The sequence below is a fragment of the Phoxinus phoxinus genome (assembly GCF_949152265.1).
Source record: "Phoxinus phoxinus genome assembly, chromosome: 17".
Taxonomy (NCBI): Eukaryota; Metazoa; Chordata; class Actinopteri; order Cypriniformes; family Leuciscidae; genus Phoxinus; species Phoxinus phoxinus.
In genome coordinates this window covers 28,156,052-28,177,401 of record NC_136892.1, presented here as the reverse complement: position 1 = coordinate 28,177,401, position 21,350 = coordinate 28,156,052, and the positions used below count along the sequence as shown (strand labels likewise).

Genomic DNA, 21,350 nt, shown 5'->3' with positions numbered 1-21,350 from the left:
TGCAAGAGTAAAAAGAGGTCTGAAAGCAAGCTTTAAAAATTCTAACTAAAATTCAAGAACATGTCTTGTGTGATCTTGTGTTCAAAAACAGCATAGCTGAATGGAACAAACTATATCACCAACATTTAAAAACGCAGTTGTGTAGTTCTTCCATCGTTCTATCTTTTTTATTGTAATACAGTATAAATGGACAATTTTAATATAAATATAACTTTTAATTTGAACAAATATAACATGAAACGACTGCAAAGCGGATAGAATCAAAGTCTATTTGCAGTGTGGTAATATTCCGTGAGTGCACCATTGGTTTGGAGATTTAGGACTCTCCAGACCTGCATCAGCGGATGTCCATCAATCCTCCATCTGTTCCTCACTCTCACTGTGATCGGATCTGGATCTGTACCACGAGTTCAAGAACGGCACAGCTGAACGGGATACGATCCCTTCACTCTAACAGCTGTCAGTCAAATACAACCATAAAACTGCGTGTGTGTAAATGAGACTGAGGTTTGTCTTCCTGGTAGTAGATGTAATGCTGCTGCATTCTGATTGGTGGGTGTGGATATGGGCGTGGTCTGATCTGATGTGGCATGAGCAGATGGGGTTTTGTGTAATCGTGTGTCAAGTGTTTGTAATGCCAATGAGTATGGGATTAGAAATGAGACTATAACCTTTAGATGTGTGTATTACTGGTAAAATCACCTTTCTCTTTCTCTCTCCTCTCTCACAGGTTTTACCCGCTAACCCAGAGGAGTCATGGCAGGTGTACAGCTCGGCTCAGGACAGCGAGGGCAGGTGTGTGTGTACGGTCGTTGCACCTCAGCAGACCATGTGCTCGAGAGACGCCCGTACCAAACAACTACGCCAACTACTGGAGAAGGTGACCCCCCCCCCCCCCCCACCCCGACCCATAATGCTCTACTGCGTTGCCCTTGGGCATCACGTTACCTTTAATGCAAAGTTGCCACAGACACCGAATCTATGACAACCAGAGTTTTCCTCCAGAGATCAAAGTGACCTAGAGGCATGAGCCTAACAACCCAAAGACAACAGTATCATTCACATACAAACACACACAGTTAATGAGTTCCTCTGGAACACGGCTGGAGCAGAGGCAAACAGCCTTTCCTCAGAACGACAATGATGCAACTCCTCGGACACATGATGATTAGCAGAACTCGCTCGTTTTCTGAAGGTCACTAGATTCATTATATGGATGGTTTTAGAGTACTTATATTTAGACGTTTCTTGAAAACGAGATTATCATGATCTCAAACATGATTTTATTGATGGTCCAAATAGCACATTCTAAATTATCAGAAAAAAAAGAACAGAAAAAAGTAAGATATATATTGCAGTAACAATTTTATATATATATATATATATATATATTAGTGTTCGATTAGTCGAATCGATTAATTGCGATTAATCGCATGTAACGTAAAATTGTGCGTTTATATAATAAATATGTGTATATAAAATTATTTACAAATACACACATGCATACACACACACACACACACACACACACACACACACACACACACACACACACATTATATAAACACAAACTTTTATGTTAGATGCGATTAATCACGATTAATCAAATTGACAGCTTTAACACACACACACACACACACACGTATATATAAATAATTACAATTTTGATAATATATCTCTAATAACTGTATGTTTGTTTGTGTGTGTGTATGTGTGTGTGTGTGTGTCTGTGTGTGTGAGTGTTTAGGTGCAAAACATGACGCAATCAATCCAAGTATTGGACCAGCGGACCCAGAGGGACCTGCAGTACGTGGTGAAGATGGAAGATCAACTCCGCGGCCTGGAGACCAAATTCAGGCAGGTGGAAGAGAACCACAAACAAAACATCGCCAAGCAATACAAGGTAAACACACAATTATATGCAAGCTGTGCACATATTTCACATGAATCCACACACCAGACCATATGGATACAGCACACACACACACACACACACACACACACACACACACACACACACACACACACACACACACACACACACACACACACACACACACACACACACACACACACACACTACAGACTGCATGCACACTTTAAATGCTTGTATGATTTTTGTGAAATGTGCAGACCTGTCTGATTCCATCCAAACAATTAGTGAACTTTAGTGCAAATGTAATCCTAGTACATTTACTACCGTCAAAATGTAATCATATAATAATTACAATAGAAAATAATTAAAGTTAAGCAAGTAAAACTATAATTAAACAATAATAAAGGATCTGCACATTTCAGTTTCTATAATGTACCATAATCAAAACGTCCCGTGACACACACTTTGATACTACGTGACACATGCATGGACTGTAATATTGTTTGCACTCTGTAACACAAGCGTGCGTGTGCAAGTACATGAGCGTGTGCGTGTGTGACTGTGAGAGCACGTGAATGTGATAGAGAGGTTAGCGAGTTAGCTCCCTGTGCTGAGTGTGTTGTTTCTTGCTTGCAGGGCTAACTATAAAGACATGATAGGAGAGCCAGAGGCCAGAAGAGGCAGTTCTAACCCACGATTGGCTGAAGTGGGCGTCAATCATGCTGTTTATGTCACGATTCTCATATTCTATACGACATTAGCTGTAAGAAACACTCCTCCCCCTCCCTTATCCAACCACCAATCAGATCTCCTCCTGCATGCTACTCTAAAGAATTGTTACGTTTTATTTATATGATCTACATTATTTAGTTTCATTGATATATTGCTATTATTATTATTATTATTATCACTACTATTACCATTATTATCTCATCTTTGCTAGTATTGCTTAAGTTTTTTTTACTTATTATTCCTCTTATTATTTGTCACTATGAATCTTTGGTTTTTGAAGTAATATGCGTTTTTGAAGTAAGGAATTTAATCTTAACATCACATTGTTGTATGTGAGTTGTAATTTCAGCATGTGTCCCTTTCTGCTGTTGCATTCTAAACGATAACTAATAAAGTCTTTTCCCAATTGTTTACCGTGTTCAGAGCGCTTCATTTCGTCGATAAATGTTTGTAGATCTATCATTTTTATACGAATCTCAATAGTTTTACTGCAGCTCGGCCTCTGGTCTCTCACTGGCTCTACAAGCACACACACGCACACGCACACGCACACACACGCACGTTTTATGGGGACTTTCCATAGACATAATGATTTTTATACTGTACAAACTGTATATTCTGTCCCCTAACCCTAACTCTATTCCTAAACCTATCCATCAGAGAAAACTGTCTGCATTTTCACATTTTCAAAAAACATCTCTTAGTTTGATTTATAAGCTGTTTTCCTCATGAGGACCAAAAAATGGACCAGGGATTTCAGATATTGCCAAATTTGTGGGGACATTTTGTCTTCATAACGTAGGGTTCGCCAGGACCACACACGCTCCTAAAAATAACAAAATTTAACGGTTCATTGCTATAAGAACATTTTAAAAAGTTTGTCATTCATTAGAAGCTCTTCAGATCAACATATCGGTTAAACTTTTTATTTTGAAGCACCAGTACACACACTACATGGCCAAAAGTATGTGGACATCTAGTTAAAGTATTTTAATCTACAACATCACTAACGCATATAAAAAAAGAATACTTTAGCATGCTTTTAAAAAGAGTATATTATGGAAATAATATATATTATTTAAATTAATATACTTAAGTGCAGACTTAAGTGTAATGTGTTTGAACTCTGAATTGAATGTTAATTGCAATTAAATGAAAATGTATTAATAACTTTAAATTTAAACCATTACATCTTTATATGTAATTTCATAATTATGTCTATAGTATTTGAAATATGCTTAAAGAAAAAAAATCTGCCGAATGTACATACAACAAGCAATGGTAAACTAAAAGATACTTTAATGAAATGTCTATTGAATCTTGTACAGTAAGTCATTTAAATATATTTGTAATTATTGTAATGAGGAAATTGCAATTTGGTACATTAAAAAAAATACTTTAAAGGTAATATCAAATAACACGTAATCAGTAATCGAGTACTTTACATGTGCTTTACTATGCAACACATCAAAACAAGTACACTTTAAAGCGCAAAAAAATATGATTAAAACAGAATGATTGTACTTTTTTACAAGCATCTAGAAGAACGGGTCCGTTTTTACTCTAGTGAGGTTAAAAAACATTTATTTATCTAGTTGTCTGACATGGAAGAAACTTTACTGACCTGCACAAAGAAGATCTCTGGCGTTCACCCAACAGTACCTGACCTCACTGACGCTCAGGAGCAAATCACCGCATCCACATCCCAGAATCAGGAAACCTTCCCCGAGGATTGATTCAAAGCTGTTATACAAGCAAAACAATGACTAACTCATTATAAATGCTAATGGTTCTGAAATGAAAACACATATTGATGTGGTGTGTAGGTGTCCATATACCTTGGGGCATATATAGTGCTCTATAAAAAACTAATTTCCTGTAAACATTTACTTTTAAGAGTTTCTAGAAGAACGGACACACAGATCTACCAACATCTAGACAGTTGAAACCACTGTAGACAGCAAGGGTTCAGACAGGCTTCACAGTGTACAAGCAAGCCAGACTTTCCAACTTTCCCACATTACGTATTTGCAGGCCATAAAGGCAAAAATGGCGGAGCTGCGTCCGCTAATCCCCGTGCTGGAGGAGTACAAGGCTGACGCCCGGCTGGTCCAGCAGTTTAAGGAGGAGGTGCAGAACTTGACGGCCAGCCTCGGCCTCCTCCAGCAGGAGATGGGAGCCTACGACTACGATGACCTGCACTCCCGCGTGGTTAGTCTGGAGGAGCGGCTACGCGCATGCATGCAGAAGCTCGGTAAGACACACACACACACACACACACATACTAATGTTTTCTCAACATGGTTTAAGCACGCAGATATTTGCTTTTAAAGAAATAGTTTTTTTAAGGACTACAACAAACGGCTGGTAGGGACTGCACGACATTCCTCCCGGGTTAGTGACATCACTAACCCTAAAATGTACATAAACCCCGCCCCTGGGAACGCGATTTATAGATTATCATGACAGAATATGCTAATCAATGACTAGAAGATAACCACACATAAGCTACTTAAATTCATCAACTAAACATTCAGAAATGTCCTGTTGCTTCTACATGTTGTCACTTCTTCTTGAGTCTCTCCATCATTGTCTGACTCCGGTTTAACATAAAAGGCTGAACGTTTTGAAAAATTGTCAGTGTGTGTTTGTGTGAGGTAAAAGGACACAAGCTGTTAAAGCTCCGCCCCCTGTGCTGGGAGCAGCAGCTCATTTGCATTTAAAGGGACATACACTAAAAGGGTGCGTTTTTGCTCACCTTCAAAAAGTGCCAATTTTAACATGTTATATAAAAATATCTGTGGGGTATTTTGAGCTAAAACACACACACACACACACACTCTGGGGATATCAAAAACTTATTTTACATCTTGTAAAAAAGGGCATTATACCACCCCTTTAATTTAACCCCATCACCAAAACGGGGTGGGAGCTCAAAATAAGGTTTGGCTTCCTCCTATTGACAGACAGACCCCCCCCCCCCCCCCACCCCACCCCCAAACCAGTTCAGTGCAAACTCCGCCCCACAGTCGATTCTAAAGATTGAATTGGTCATGTCATTCAAAGTGCTGATTTCCAACAGAATGCTACAACAAATTCAAACCCCTAAACCTACCCTATACCCTACACCAGCCTTTCTTTTAACCAAAGAAACTGACTCAGGGCAGGATTTACGCTGAATAGCTCCTCACTCCTCAAACCACTGCCATCCTGGTCCACAGCCTCGTCACATCGCGGATAGACTACTGCAACTCACTCCTGTTTGGTCTCCCTAATAAATCGCTCCAGAAGTTGCAGCTCCTACAGAACTCTGCTGCACGTCTGATTACTCGGACCCCCATTTTTCATCATATCACTCCTATCTTGCAACAACTTCACTGGCTTCCCATTAAACAGAGGATCATTTTTAAAATACTTCTCATTACTTTCAAAGCTGTTCATAACATGGCTCCTCCTTATATCTCAGATCTCCTCCATTTAAACATCCCTACCCGTTCACTCCGATCCTCCCACTCTTGCCAGCTTTCTGTCCCCCCTGCCCGTCTTGTCACAATGGGGAGAAGGGCGTTCAGTCGCTCTGCTCCCCATCTTTGGAATTCACTCCCTCCAGACCTTCGTACCATTGACTAATTTCATCTCTTCAAATCCAAACTTAAAACTCTGTTGTTTAGACAGTCATATTCCACCTGACCCATATCTCCTCAATGTGTCTTGCCAATTTTATTTGTATACTGTTTTAATGTTTTTATCTGCTTTGTACAGTGTCCTCCTTGGGTGTCCTGATAAGGCGCTTTAAATAAAATGTATTATTATTATTATTATTATAGCATGCTAAAGAAAATGTCAGTTCAGGAGATAAGCTGTTAACAAGAATACGAAATGAGATCGCCGAGCCGGGCAATCTGTAATTCCCCAACCAGAACTTACCAGACAATGGGACCTTTTTAGTTGCACCCGGCATCACTGCCCTTTTCTACCCTGCGAATCTCGAGCCCCGGGACACCCACGTCCCTTAGAACAAAGCTATAGAGTAAAAAGCTTTGGGGGTGTTGATGGACTCGATATACACTGAACAAAATTATAAACGCAACACTTTTGTTTTTGCCCCCATTTTTCATGAGCTGAACTCAAAGATCTAAGACTTTTCTATGTACACAAAAGGCCTATTTCTCTCAAATATTGTTCACAAATCTGTCTAAATCTGTGTTAGTGAGCACTTCTCCTTTGCCGAGAGAATCCATCCACCTCACAGGTGTGGCATATTAAGATGCTGATTAGACATGTCACTCATTGAGCATGTTTGGGATGCTCTGGATCGGCGTATACGACAGTGTGTTCCAGGTCCTGCCAATATCCAGCAACTTCCAGCACAGTATTTGAAGAGGAGTGGACCAATCCACAGGCCACAATCAACAACCTGATCAACTCTATGCGAAGGAGATGTGTTGCACTGCGTGAGGCAAATGGTGGTCACACCAGATACTGACTGGTTTTTGGACCCCCCCAATGCAGTAAACCTGCACATTTTAGAGTGGCCTTTTATTGTGGCCAGCCTAAGGCACACCTGGGCAATAATCATGCTGTCTAATCAGCATCTTGATATGCCACGCTTGTGAACAATATTTGAGAGAAATAGGCCTTTTGTGTAGAAAAAGTCTTAGATCTTTGAGACAAACGTGTTGCGTTCATAATTTTGTTCAGTGTATATTGCATGTTCAGATATTCATACAACTAAATATTCTGAGGACCATGAAAGTTTTTTGAAAATGATCAAAAATGCTGGCAGTGACTGACAAAAAAAAAAAAAAAAAAAACACTGGCAGGAAAAGAGTTACACCAAAGAAGTCTCATGATAATTCGTAACTTTATGATATTTGACAATTGTGTGGCTAATTTGTGCATGGATACTTTGTTTTTCATGATTCAAAAATCATCATTACATTCATACCACCATACCACCATATTACCACCTTGTGAAATGGTTGTTTTCTCATGAGATCAGGTAAAAATACTCATTGTTTCAATATTATAGCCACAAGATGTAAACTATAGACATGTTGACATGATTTTAGTTGGAAAAAATGACTGACTAACCATTTCTGTGTAAAGTTAAATCTAATTTTACATGACAACTGTAAAAAAAAGAAGGGATTTCAAAAGGTTTACAGCTCAAATAACTTACAATTTTATTTGTTCGTCTAACGTTTTTAAATGTTACTACTTGTTTTAGAATGTTCAAACGTCCAAAAGTAACGTTACCACAATGTTTGAGTGATAAAACGGAATGCACCCTTAATATTCGTACAACCAAGAGAAACTGGACATTTGGATCGTTCAGAGAACATTCAGAAAAACGTTTTATATAATGTTAGCCAAACATTCTTAGAACATATTTTTGTCTCTTACTGTATGTCATTCATTCTCTCATTTGAGTCAGAGACGTAGCGGATACTTAAATGAAGCACAATAGAGAACTCTCTTGACAAGACTCTTGAGCTAAAAGAGTGAAATTATGCATTCTCCATCACAGCTCCACTTCCCAGCATACACACACATCGGCATCTTTTCTCTAGTGTGTATTATCTTTCTCTCCTCCTTACGCCGAGTTTCTGGAAGAGAAATCTGGGCCAGTTTCACTGTACGATCAATATGGCCTTAAAACAACTCTGATTTATTTCTCGGTTTCACACACACTCGAGCTTCATCCATGTGCATCGCTTCTGATGAATATAAAACCTTTACAGGGAAACCAAAGGAATTTCACATTTTCCCATATCAAATTTCATCCTACACGTGACATGAACGAACTTGTGTTCAGTAGAGGAGAGATGCATTACTGTTACTTTAAATAAAAACCGTTTTCTATTTGACAAAACTGAATCAATAATCATGCACATTGTTCCATTACATTGAGTAAGAAGATTGCGTAACACGATTGTGTATTTTTCCGCAGTTGGAGTGAATCAGGGCTTTATTCTAAAGATAGTAGCGTAATAATTTAGGCCTGTGTGTCCCTGTAGACAACAGATTACAGCTCAGTGTGTTAATCTCAAGCTTGTGTGTGTGTGTGTGTGTGTGTGTGTGTGTGTGTGTGTGTGTGTGTGTGTGTGTGTGTGTGTGTGTGTGTGTGTGTGTGTGTGTGTGTGTTGAATGGGAGAGGCTGAGCAGGAAAATACACCATGATTAATACACAGCACTATCAACAACACAGGATGTCAAACACCATAATGTTTGACATTTATCTTACCTTTTACCTGTACATTATTCTCTCTCTCTCTGTCACAGAAACAAAGAACATATGTATTAATATATTATCTATGAAGCTACACCCCTTTGTATTACTGTATGTCAACATGAACAGCAAAAAAAGACTATTAGCTTTCTTAATACACATAGGCCTATATTGTGAGCAAATAAACATTGTAAGTCGTTCTAAAGCAAGTTTGTCTTTATAATCTTTCACACAATTGCCATTTCATGTTAATGTGAGGTGAAAGAGAGGTAGAAAAACACAAGCGAACGTTTCTCTCACTCTTCGTCGTGAAAGATCATAATGAAGCTCAGTGTGACTCAATTAAAGTCATTTAACCAGAACCTTCACTCCAAGATATGAGATTACCACAGTAATTATGACTGTATCAGACTCATCATAACATCACTAAACTCATTAAACATGTGTGTGACTGTAGGCTTGTGTGTGTGTGCGTGTAATTAAACGTGTGTGTTGTGTGTATTGCAGCTTGTGGTAAGCTGACCGGCATTAGTGATGCAAACACTATAAAAGTATCCGGGTCCCGGTTCGGATCCTGGATGACGGACCCCCTCGCTCCTGAAGGAGACACTAGGGTGAGTAAAAAGCATTATAGGCTACATATATTTAATTGAGATTCTGTTGTCTCCTCTGACATCAACAAGGCGTTTTCAGACACAGAACTGACGCTCATTTCCCTTCGTTTACACGCAAACGGAGAATTAGTCTCTGAAAACGATTCTTTCTAAAAACTCCAGATTTTGGAAAACTTTGTTTGCATGTAAACTGAGAAAAACTGAGTTTTAGGCAGCCGACGTCACGATATGTGACTATTTTCGGGATTCTGATTGGCTGACGTGGGCTTGAGCGTCTCGTTACACTGCCACCTACAGGTTTGGCATGCTCTTGACGGCATATACACGGGTTCGTGTAAACTAACACTTTTCTGAAAACTGACAGGTGTGCACGATGTTATTTTTGAAAACGGAGAGGGGTGAAATGTCCGTTTATGAAAATAGCATGTAAACGTAGCCTCATGCTCAGTTTGAACTTCAGCAATCATCTTGACCATGTCTACATGCCTAAATGCATTGAGTTGCTGCCATGTGATTGGCTGATTACATATTTGTGCTAACGAGCGGTTGAGCCGGTGTGACTAAAGTGGCTGGTGAGTGTATAAAGAAAGTAAGAAAGATATATAGCACTTAAATGTTTAATTTTCCTATGGGAAAAGTTGAACTGAAACATTTGCATGTATATTTTGCATTTCTCAGTATTTGGTAATGAATATCAGTGTAACTTCCTTCTATAGGACATTCAGGATTCATTTCTGATATTCTTTAGGATGCAGATAGTGGAGGGTATCTGGTTAATTTATGCCTGCAGTAAAAACCCACGAGCACACAGCTGCAGGCAACCGCTTTATAACCATGTTGCTTTAGAACCATCAAGATAAAACACAGAAAAACAAACCTCAAGGCCGAGCCGTCATACACAAATGCAAATATACACCGCTTGAGGAAAAACACGCGTCCTATTTCCGTGTACACAGAAGGAAGTTAAACGGCACAATGAAATTCCTCACCCTCATGCATTTGCAGAAGATTCTTCATCTAAATAGTCCATCATCGGGATCAGTAAAAAGTCTTTCATTCGAATTCAGCTCCAAACTAATTAAATCTTAAAAATATATTTGAATAAAAGACAAGACACTTCCTTTTACTCTATATAGTAAAATAATATATATGGGAACGAAAGAATAAAAAAAGAACCAGTTCATACCAAGCATTCATTTATAGTTGGACATCTGTGGAGTTGAAGCCAGGTCACTAACACTCGCAGCGGCACAAGGGGAAGATAAGCGAGGCCAAATAATTTCCCACTCATCCAGACATGAAGTGCTCCAGCGGGGCTCGTAATGGAGGGCGCAGGGGGGCTTCTGATAACGGGTGGAGGTTAAAACACTGCAGACTGTGCTGGATGAATGAGGGCAATGAGCGTGAGATGTTCCTGATGATGGCCTGTGCGCCGAATCCAAGCCTAATCGCTTCTCGGGCATTTGTTAGAGTGTGAAAAGCGTGTTTGGTGATGTTGTGTGGCTCGTGCAAGCCTTCGATTGGCTTTGCAGAAGTGTGCTATACTTTTTGACCTGTTTAGCTATCGGGTTACATGGCATTGTGTTTAAAGATCTGGGCCGGTTACAAATGTAATGTGAGCTCCCGTGGCCAGAAACGTAACCCCAGGTTGCAAGAGACTGTTCCTGTAATAAATATCCTGCTAGCGGTTTTACATTAAAGTGTGGGCTAAATGACAAATTGGCAATTAGCAGTTGGCATCCCCGAGCTGCATGCTGCATATGCTTTTACTGGTGCGTTCATAAGAAGTTTCTCAGCAAATAGCTTTGCCAGTTCTCGATGAGAAGTTTAAAATCACTAGTCCTTAGTTTCACAAGCATCTCTTTTGTTTTAAGTGGAGCCAAATAACATCCAGCTCTCGCTCTCTGGATGTAATGGGTGGAGCTGCACCTCTGTGGACCTAATGGGCGGGGCTTGACCTAATAGTGTTCAGGGATAGGGTTATAGTAGGGTAAGGGTGTGGCTAGACATTCAAGCTCCACCCATTGGCTCTGCATTGAGCAGCCTGTCTATTATTTGGCCATTAATGACATTGAAAAACAAAATCTGGATAGCTGGATGGTGAAGCTCCGCCCTCCTACGTACTTCCGCTCAATTTTCATTTTCCTTCAGTACTACGTCTGGGTTTGCCATATATTCTTGGGTTTTCTCCGGTCAATTTTTTACCGATCCAATCAGCGAACAGAGGGAGTGGCTGAGAACGATGACGTTGAGGTCTACGTTGAGAACTAAAAAATGAATAGAATTACATCTATGATGTGAAAAACCTATTCAGTGTTCACATGCTATTAATCTTAGTTTACATGTCTAGATCTTCGTGGCAGAATTTCAATTTACCATTATTGCTATATAGCCGACAATGAAATGTATTACTATTTTGTATAAATGCATTAAAAACAAAACACAAACTAAAATATTTATTTGAAATATCCTACCAGTGCATTTAGGCAATAAATGTACAGCATGAACATTTTTATTCATTTTGAGACTCGCAAAGACAGAGGAAACGAGTATATACAATTAAATATCCAATATCACATGAGTATTTTTTTGTTTAGTTTAAATAACTGGTACCAGAAGGTATTGTACTTATATGAATTTGCTTTATAAAATAACAATTGAATGACTATTTGTTATTCAACTTTACAACTTTATTCTCGAAGGCCATCTTATATTATGAATAAATAATTTCAAAGCAGCTTTAAAGAAAATTGTGGTTAATGTTTATAATATCTTAATGTCTTATAGTTGCATTTAGCAGATTAGAGCTGGTGTAGTTATAGTTAGCTATAGTTTACATTTACAAGCAATCATTCATTTGAGATTTGTTATAGTAGATATTACCCAAAGCAAGTATAATATAAGTATTAAGCAGACAGTAAAGCCGGACAAACTTATACAATTTCATATAAAGAGCGTGTGTGTCATGCAGCAACCTTTAGCTGTGACTGTATTCACATTATAGTTTAGTTTTCATAAAGTAGTGCTTTAATAGTGCCAATTGTGGAAGGAAAACACATCTGATACTGTCTGACATTTTGCAAACAATTATAATGGTACAGCAGACTGGAAAACATAAAAGAATAACAAATAGCCTAATATAAAACTACTCAAGCAAATAAAAAAAATAGCCCATTGCAAAAGCACATACCAGATCTTTGATTTAGAAACAACACGCATTCACCCAAGAATACACAATTACAAACCCAAAATGCCATTAAAGTGATGCTTTGCACAAGCTAGTTCCTCCGAAACCCATAAACACAATTATAAATCCGGCTAGTGAATATATAACCTTCCTTCACACCCACAGACCCGGTTTTAGTGCTTCCCCCCTCCTGTTCTGTTTTTCTCACACTTTTGGGCTGGAGGCTCTTGTTCTCAAAGATTGATGAGACCGTAGGCTGTATGTGTGAGACAGACAGAGCGCGGAGAGAGAGAAACGTGTGTGTGTGTGGGAGTGAACAATAAGAAATATCTCAGAGCAGTTTCTTGACTCTTCAAAGATAAAAAGCTTTGGCACAGCACTGTGTTGCTGTCAGAGATATCAAGCAGAGATGGATCTGCATTCAGTGTCTGCGTGAGCATTGAGTTAAAGCCCCAACAAGCGCTCTGTGACCGACCGGTGCGGTCAAATTTTAATGCTGCACTCCATCTTATGATCATATTACTATTTGATATCTCTAACTTTTGACCGTAAAGGTATTCTGTGGCTCGATATACTCAAAAGCTGATTTATATAGAAGCAATCCTACCAGAAGCTTTACAAATCCACAAAAAGCGTCCTGGCATCACATGTTCAGCAATACTAACCTTTACTCTGCAAATACACTATTACATCAGAGAGGATTATTTACCATGTTTTACAAAACCAAATGTTTGCTTTTATTACAGTTTTATTAGCATTAAATGTTGGACATTTCAGTCATTTGTTATATATATTTTAGAGAGGCACTGATGTATCTGACAATAATAGTTATCATCCTGAATTATTGGCTATCGGTATCGAAATTTAGTGTCAGTGCATCTCTAATGGGGTTGTGTGTGTTCAATTTCACAATTGAAGCACAAAAAAACCTTTTTGCACTTGAACGGACAAAAAAAAATCCAAATATCCTCGTAAACACAGTCGGTTATGTTTTAAGTGAACGTAAACAGTTGAGAAAGCAAATGCGTGTAACAGTGTATTGGATCCGTGCAGCTCTTAAAGTGACAGCAGCCTAATATTCCTGCTGCTGTCTCTACCATAACGTTAATCAAACAATTCAATCATATCTTTGTTCAGTTGTATTTATTTGTTCTTTTTTAATTACTGAGTGTTTACTTATCTTCAATAATGTTTGACATTTATTTTAGTTACGCTAGTTTTTTTTCTATGGTATTTAAAAACCTTAGGCAAACATTCCTTGTGTAAGTGTTCTTTAAGCCTGTTGGATTTTGTTCATGGTATTAAGCTACAATGAAATGTTTTGCAATAAGACTTGAAGTAAATGTGAATGATATCGATTGAATTAAAAGTTTTCTTTTTTTTACCTGATTGGAATCGAAATTAGTAATCGATACACAGAATTGGAATCTTCAACATTCAAAGGATACCCAACCTTAAACTCTAAGAAATATAACTATTAACTGTAAGTTGGTAAGTACATTTGTTAGCAGCGCATATAAATACAGAAAAGCTGACCGAAGTGATGAACAGAAATAACTAATAATATTCCTTGTGTTGCTCACCCATCGCCAACTACATCCAAACCTAAAGTTTTACATTTACATTTAGTCATTTAGCAGACGCTTTTATCCAAAGCGACTTACAAATGAGGACTAAACCAAGCGAGTCCTCGTGAAGAGGCAAACACAAGTGCTCAAAATACAAAGTTCCGGCATTGCTCAGAGTAACACAAGCCAGACAAGGGAGGATTAAAGGAAAATTATTATTTTTTTGTTAAGTTTTCAGTTGTCTAATGTTGTCAGGGATTCTGCATTCCGGATGAGGGTGGGGAGATCATTCCACCAGCAAGGAATCGTGAATGAGAATGTTCTGGAGAGTGATTTTGTGGCTCTCTGTGATGGTACCAGGAGCCGTCGCTCATTGACCGATCGTAGGCTTCTGGTAGCAGGGATGTAGACTCGTAGGAGCGAGTGAAAGTAGGAGGGAGCTGAGCCTGTGGTCGATCTGTAAGCAAGCGTCATTGCCTTGAACTTGATGCGAGCAGCGAGTGGTAGCCGGTGCCGAGAGATGAACAGAGGAGTGACGTGGGCCCTTTTGGGCTTGTGTCACGAGCCAGTGTCACGTTTTCCATGGAAAACTGACTGGAACCTGGGCCAAAAATCTGTTTACAAGTTCTGTTGGGCTCGGAGCGTGAAAAGAGACCTCTGATTCTAGTTCAGAGCTGGCAGAGCGTTTTATACCTGTGAAAAATATGTTTTATAGTGTTATTTTGGTGTTAGACAAAGGATGAACGTCCTCAGGTGATTCTTGGCACTTCTTTCCACTCTTACGTCTATCTTGGGGGTTTATAATCGCCACTTCTGCCCAGGACTCGCTCACAGAGAGTATGTTCTTTGTAAAGCTTTGGAACGGTTTGTATTGTGAAAAATGTTGTTAAAACAATAAAATCGAATCAAATGTTACTAATGCAGTAATACAGTGAACAACTCTGGCTTTCAAAAAGAAAGGGTTTGCAAATCGTTCCAACCTACAGAAGATGTATGTTGATTTATACAGTAGATGTTGTTGACTGCCTCGTGCCTCCTATAGAGAGCATACAGACGTCCCGCTGGGCCACGAGGCTCTGGAATATTCCATAAGCGTGACTGCTCCCTTTCCATTCGCTCACCGAGAGACAGAAGCCCCAGTCACGCTGGGAATTCTCCACGGAGAGTCGGCTTTTATCCGGAATGATCTGGAATTATCCCCATAGGGTTCGTAATGCCTGGCACACAGCAACTTCCTGGCTGTCAATTTTCACCGCCTGCGTTCTGCCACAGCCAGGGGAAGGATGGACACCTTCAGTCTGGAATTTAATTAAGACCTCGCTGAACACGTCCTGCTGTGCTGGCGAATTATGCCAGAACAAAAAAAAAAATCCAATGCAAGCACAGACAAAATAAAGAACAACTTGACCCACTTCCATTAAATGGACTGTTGTTTAAACTATACTTGAATTTTGATTCTGTGAATGTCAAGCCATCATTTTGACCATTGTATACTCTGTTATACCAACCTTTGTAACTATTTATTACTAATGCTAGGTAAAGATACATTTACTGTATATTGATTGGCTGTATATTGATCTATCTATCTATCTATCTATCTATCTATCTATCTATCTATCTATCTATCTATCTATCTATCTATCTATCTATCTATCCATCTATCCATCCATCCATCTACTAGTCTACCAGTTTAACTTACAAAGAATCCATCCATCCATCCACCCACCCACCCATCCATCTACCCATCCACCCACCCATCCATCCATCCATCCATCCATCCATCCATCCATCCATCCATCCATCCACTAGTCTACCAGTTTAACTTACAAAGAATCCATCCATCTACCCATCCACCCACCCATCCATCCATCCATCCATCCATCCATCCATCCATCCATCTACCAGTTTAACTTACAAAGAATCCATCCATCCATCCACCCACCCACCCATCCATCCATCCATCCATCCATCCATCCATCCATCCATCCATCCATCCATCCATCCATCTACCCATCCACCCACCCATCCATCCATCCATCCATCCATCCATCCATCCATCCATCCATCCATCCATCCATCCATCCATCCATCCATCCATCCATCCATCCATCTATCTATCTATCTATCTATCTATCTATCAATCTTAAAGGCTTTTTAATCAACAACATTTTCAAACAAGACTTTGTCAAGACACCATTCTAAGTGTGTCTTGACAGGCATTCAGATCCGTAGTTCCTGTTTACTATCTCATATTTAATTTAAATTCAGTTCAAAATGATTTACAACCCTGAGGAACATCGTAAACACATTAGATCCACATACATTCTGACTCAAACACATCTGCTGCATGTCGTGCTAACATCCAACAGGGAATGTTTTAGGAGACATAGTCCAGATGAGCAAATACTAAAAGTGACATCTTCCAGATGAAAATTAATGCACACCTGGTCAGCATGCTTGTTCTATCAGGGATGTGTCTCATTAACTCAACTGCTTGTATTGTTAGCCAATTATATAAATGAATCACTTACTCTCTCACTTCTGTTCAGGTGTGGTACATGGACGGTTACCACAACAACCGCTTCGTGCGGGAGTACAAGTCCATGGTCGACTTCATGACGTCGGATAACTTCACGTCTCACCGGCTCCCGCACCCTTGGTCCGGGACGGGTCAGGTGGTCTACAACGGCTCCATCTATTTTAACAAGTTCCAGAGTAACATGATCATCAAGTTTGACTTCAAGACCTCCACCATTAGTAGGTCTCAGCGTCTGGACAACGCAGGCTACAGCAACACCTACCATTACGCCTGGGGAGGACACTCCGACATCGACCTCATGGTGGACGAGGGCGGGCTCTGGGCCGTGTACGCCACCAATCAGAACGCGGGGAACATCGTCATCAGCAAGCTCCACCCCCTGACCCTGCACATCATCCAGTCCTGGACAACCAATCACCCGAGGCGCAGTGCCGGGGAGTCCTTTATGATTTGCGGGACGCTGTACGTGACCAACGGCTACTCAGGAGGGACCAAAGTCTACTACGCCTACCACACCAACTCCTCAACGTACGAGTACATCGATATCGTTCTGCAGAACAAGTACTCGCATATCTCCATGCTGGACTACAACCCACGAGATCGAGCGCTATACGCCTGGAATAACGGACATCAGGTCCTGTACAACGTTACTCTTTTCCATGTCATCCGCTCGGAGCAGCTGTAACCATGGAGGATTTAGTTTGGAGAATCTGAAGAGAAAACTGAACCCAAGACAATCCTTTTTGAATGTTCTTCAACAGATTGTTACAACACTGCAAAAAAAAAAAAAAAAAGTTCTTCCTCAGTATTTTTGTCTTGTTTTTCAGTATAAATATCTAAACACTCTTAATACAAGATACATTTAGATTCAAAATGACACCGGAAGATAAAGTGTTTTCTGAAAGAATTATAAGTTTTCAACTGAAAATATCTGCCAATGGGGTAAGAAAAATAAACTTGTTTTCCCTTTGAATTAAGTTTAATTTAATTCAAATCCAAAATGATTCATAACCCAGAGGAACATCGTAAAAACATTAATTCATGTACTTTCTGACTCAAACACATCTGCTGCATGTCGAGTTAAAATCCGACAGGGAATGTTTTAGGAGACATAGTCCAACTGAGCAAACAATAAATTACATCTTCCAGATGAAAATTAATGCACTGAAGTTTTTATTTTTCTGACCTCACTGGAAGTAGGGCTGTTTTAAGCATAAACTCACTTCATTTTGATAATTTTGTCAGAAAACAAGACTTCTTTTGAATTTTAAATAAAAGTATCTTGACGGAAGAATGTTTAGATATTTGAACACAAGACAAGACAAAAATACCAAGTAGAAAATATTTTTGCAGTGAAAAAATGCTATGCTGAATGAAAACTGAACCATTTAAAGAACAATAGACATGTGAATGGAACACAAAATGATGAACAGATGCCAAAAAAATGAAATAAAGCCACGCCTTTCTTTTTTTACAATTTTTTTCCCCCTTTTAGGACAGTGTCTGGTCAGATGTTTTCCAGTAGCACTGAAAAGACATTTGTCCATGTTTTTCTGCACACTGACACATGGAGAGCATTGGGATTTAGTTACGGACTAGTAGCCCACATGGAATACCCAACCCTTTCCTCATAAACTGAGTGTGTGCAGGAAAACCGATGGTGCTTCACTCGGAAAACGAACTCGGTCGGCAACCAGTCTGTGCACTATCATAAGTCCAACTTGTGTGCTTTGCAGAGCTCATTTCTTTAGATAATCCAGAAAACAAAACGTGATTGGCTGAAGGCGCTGACTGTTGAAAGCTCTGTTGTCGTTTAAAGGACTCTCGTGAGATTTTATTTGAACTTCTCTGCGATTAAGTTCTCTCGATGTGGACCATATCATGATATTTTTTAACGGCCTACATGTATGTAGCACCTGAGAACAGACCAAAGCGTGCTATTGAAGTCAACATGAATTCAAAATTCACCCTCTTTACTTTCATATCACACTTTCTTAACCTGAAAGCGGTCTAGGGGGGTTTTGGGCCCTGGAGATGTTTTGACATGTCCTGATATTTGTGCTTATTTCAGTTACATTTTAATGGCTAAAGTCTGTATTCAGCAACAAACTCTGCTACACTGTAAAAAAAAGTTATGACGACATATGTTTTTACATTGCTTTAACTCAATTATTCATCAATTATTCAATATATATATAAAATTTCAACTTTTTTATAAGTTTTACAAGATTCAACTCTTTTTTTAAAAGTCAGTTTAATGTAATTTAAGTTGAAATGACTTAAACATCCAAGTTGATTGTACTTAAACATTTAAGGCAGCAACTTTTTTTTAACATTGTACGATAATATGTGAGCAGCATGTGGCTGCGATTAGTTATAACAACTTAAAATTTGTTGAGATAACTTAAATATCCAACTTAACTAAACTAAACTTGATATTTTAAGTCAAGCATGAACACTTACTTTTCAAAGTTGAAACAATGTTGGATTTTAAGTTGTGATAAATAAATCGCAGCAATTTTTTTTTACAGTGTGTATGACCATTTGAGCATATCCATCATTTTAGTAATTTTCACAATGCAATCAATTCCTGATGGATGAAATCAAGTCCTGTCCAACATTGAATATCCTGTTAATCACGTTCATGTTGACTTTAAACCTTCTCTGGTGAGAATATCACCATTCAGGCTATACCCATACACACTTTGTTGTGCTTGTAAATGGATGTCAGCTACATCATGTCTGCTATGATTCACCAACTCCATGTAACAGATGTGCAGGTTTTGTTAGCAGATGGTTCAGGCACAATCTTACTCCGATTTAGTCTCAGTGCTGGTGAATTCTTGTAAAATGACTTCTTTAGTTTTGCATGAGCAGTTTCTACATGCGCAGGCGTGCTCAATGGAATGTTTACCTGTATGATGGGCTGGGGTTGGTTATAATCTTTAGAAAAAAGATGCTCGTTTCTATCTGGTTTGTTTCGAGTGGCTTGTTTCTTAACGCCCATTCTTGATTTTTTGTAGATTTACAGTTTGATGTTTTTTTTGTAATATAGTACCGTCTGCTTGGGTGATGCTTCAATGTCTTTGTTTTAGTTTGATGGTGTTATACATTTCTGTCACGAAAACTAAAAAAAAAAGATCGATATCAGAATGTTAAATGTCTCTAAGTCACTTAGAGGACATCTCAAATATGAATATGAAACTATGACGTCATTGAGCAGTCTAATATGTAATGTAATCATTTTAACAAGGCTCATACGGTCTTATAAAGCTAATTAGCTGAACCTAATTCCAGTTTTTTTTATTCTTTATGCGCTTAGCTGGATGTGTGTTGTACCCACAATACGATGATTCTTATCAATAAAAGGGGATTTAAATCCTGATGTCATCATTTTGTATTGATCTCTGATCTCATATAATGTTGGTTGAGAAGCTTCATCAGCTGAGTGTTGCTAAACATGCAGAGGACCGGCATACATGTTATTCAGTCACGTAACACGGCTGGTCAAAGTTTATAGCTTTTTCTGTTTCCTATTTTAAGCCCGTCTGACAAAAATAAAAGACTATTACTGTTATCATACAGTATCACTCTAAAAAATGAGCCGTTGGGTTAAATTTTTAAATTACATTTTTAACCCAACGTTCGGGTTTATCCATATTTGACCTAAAATTGGGTTGAAACAACCCAGCATTTTTTAGAGTGAAACCACAATCGAAGCCCAGCAGGCACTGAACATTTTCACAATGTTGCATTTTGGTTGCAATCACAGTAAAACATTTCAAAAACATCCTAGCAACCACATCTAAACTATAAAGGCTGATAATATGAAAGTTGTTCATGTTTGATCATATAGCTTTAATTCATACACTCTAAAAAAAATGCTGGATTGTTTCAACCCAATTTTGGGTCAAATATGGACAAACCCAAACATTGGGTTAAAAATTTAATTTAAAAATGTAACCCAACGGCTGGGTTTGTCCATATTTGACCCAAAATTGGGTTGAAACAACCCATCATTTTTTTAGACTGTATAGACTTGACATAATTGACAATGGCAAATTATAATGACAGAAATATAAGACAACACTGAAGACTCATTTTTAATCTCAGTCACTCATTTTCTTTCATTAATACCATACCATACTTTCATTTTAACATTTAGCTTTGAAAGACACGTGGTAAAAAGTACCAGGTTGGATGTGGTTCATAGAACACCGCAAAAGGACATGCTAACAACATCATTACCTTTCAGCAACATTGTAAAATTACATATTACACTTGCAAATATCTGATATTTGTTGTATTAACTTGTAGATACCAAAACAAGCATTAGATCGTCCTTTTCACAACAACAACATACTTGAGCCTACATGGGGCATAATAGCGATGCTAGCTCAACTAAAACATTGCTGAGCATTGCTAGTTTTTGTTCTTCCTGTTGAGGGACCCAATTATATTCAAATGAAATACTTTGCAGACACTTTCCAAACCGAAATGTAAGTGGTGGCCTACACAAATCACATTACTGCCATCCACCAGGACAGGAAGCAAATGACAAAATGCTAAACTGGCTAAGCTAGTTTTTAAAGGGTAAAAAGG

At 38.8% G+C, this 21,350-nt stretch overlaps 1 protein-coding gene across 3 annotated transcripts in view; it reads left to right on the top strand.

Moving 5' to 3' along the window:
• Positions 1-20,138, top strand: part of olfm1b (olfactomedin 1b) — a 33,030-nt gene extending 12,892 nt beyond the window's left edge. For 2 of the 3 annotated variants that reach the window (XM_079587283.1, XM_079587282.1), the window contains exons 2-6: positions 731-880; positions 1,748-1,903; positions 4,643-4,862; positions 9,348-9,454; positions 16,759-20,138. In XM_079587283.1, the coding sequence (XP_079443409.1) occupies positions 731-880; positions 1,748-1,903; positions 4,643-4,862; positions 9,348-9,454; positions 16,759-17,433 (1,308 nt within the window). In that variant the 3' untranslated portion in view covers positions 17,434-20,138. Of the gene's footprint in view, positions 1-730; positions 881-1,747; positions 1,904-2,512; positions 3,020-4,642; positions 4,863-9,347; positions 9,455-16,758 lie in introns of those variants that run through there. The other variant, XM_079587284.1, reaches the window with a different exon arrangement.
• The last annotated feature ends 1,212 nt before the right edge of the window (positions 20,139-21,350 follow it).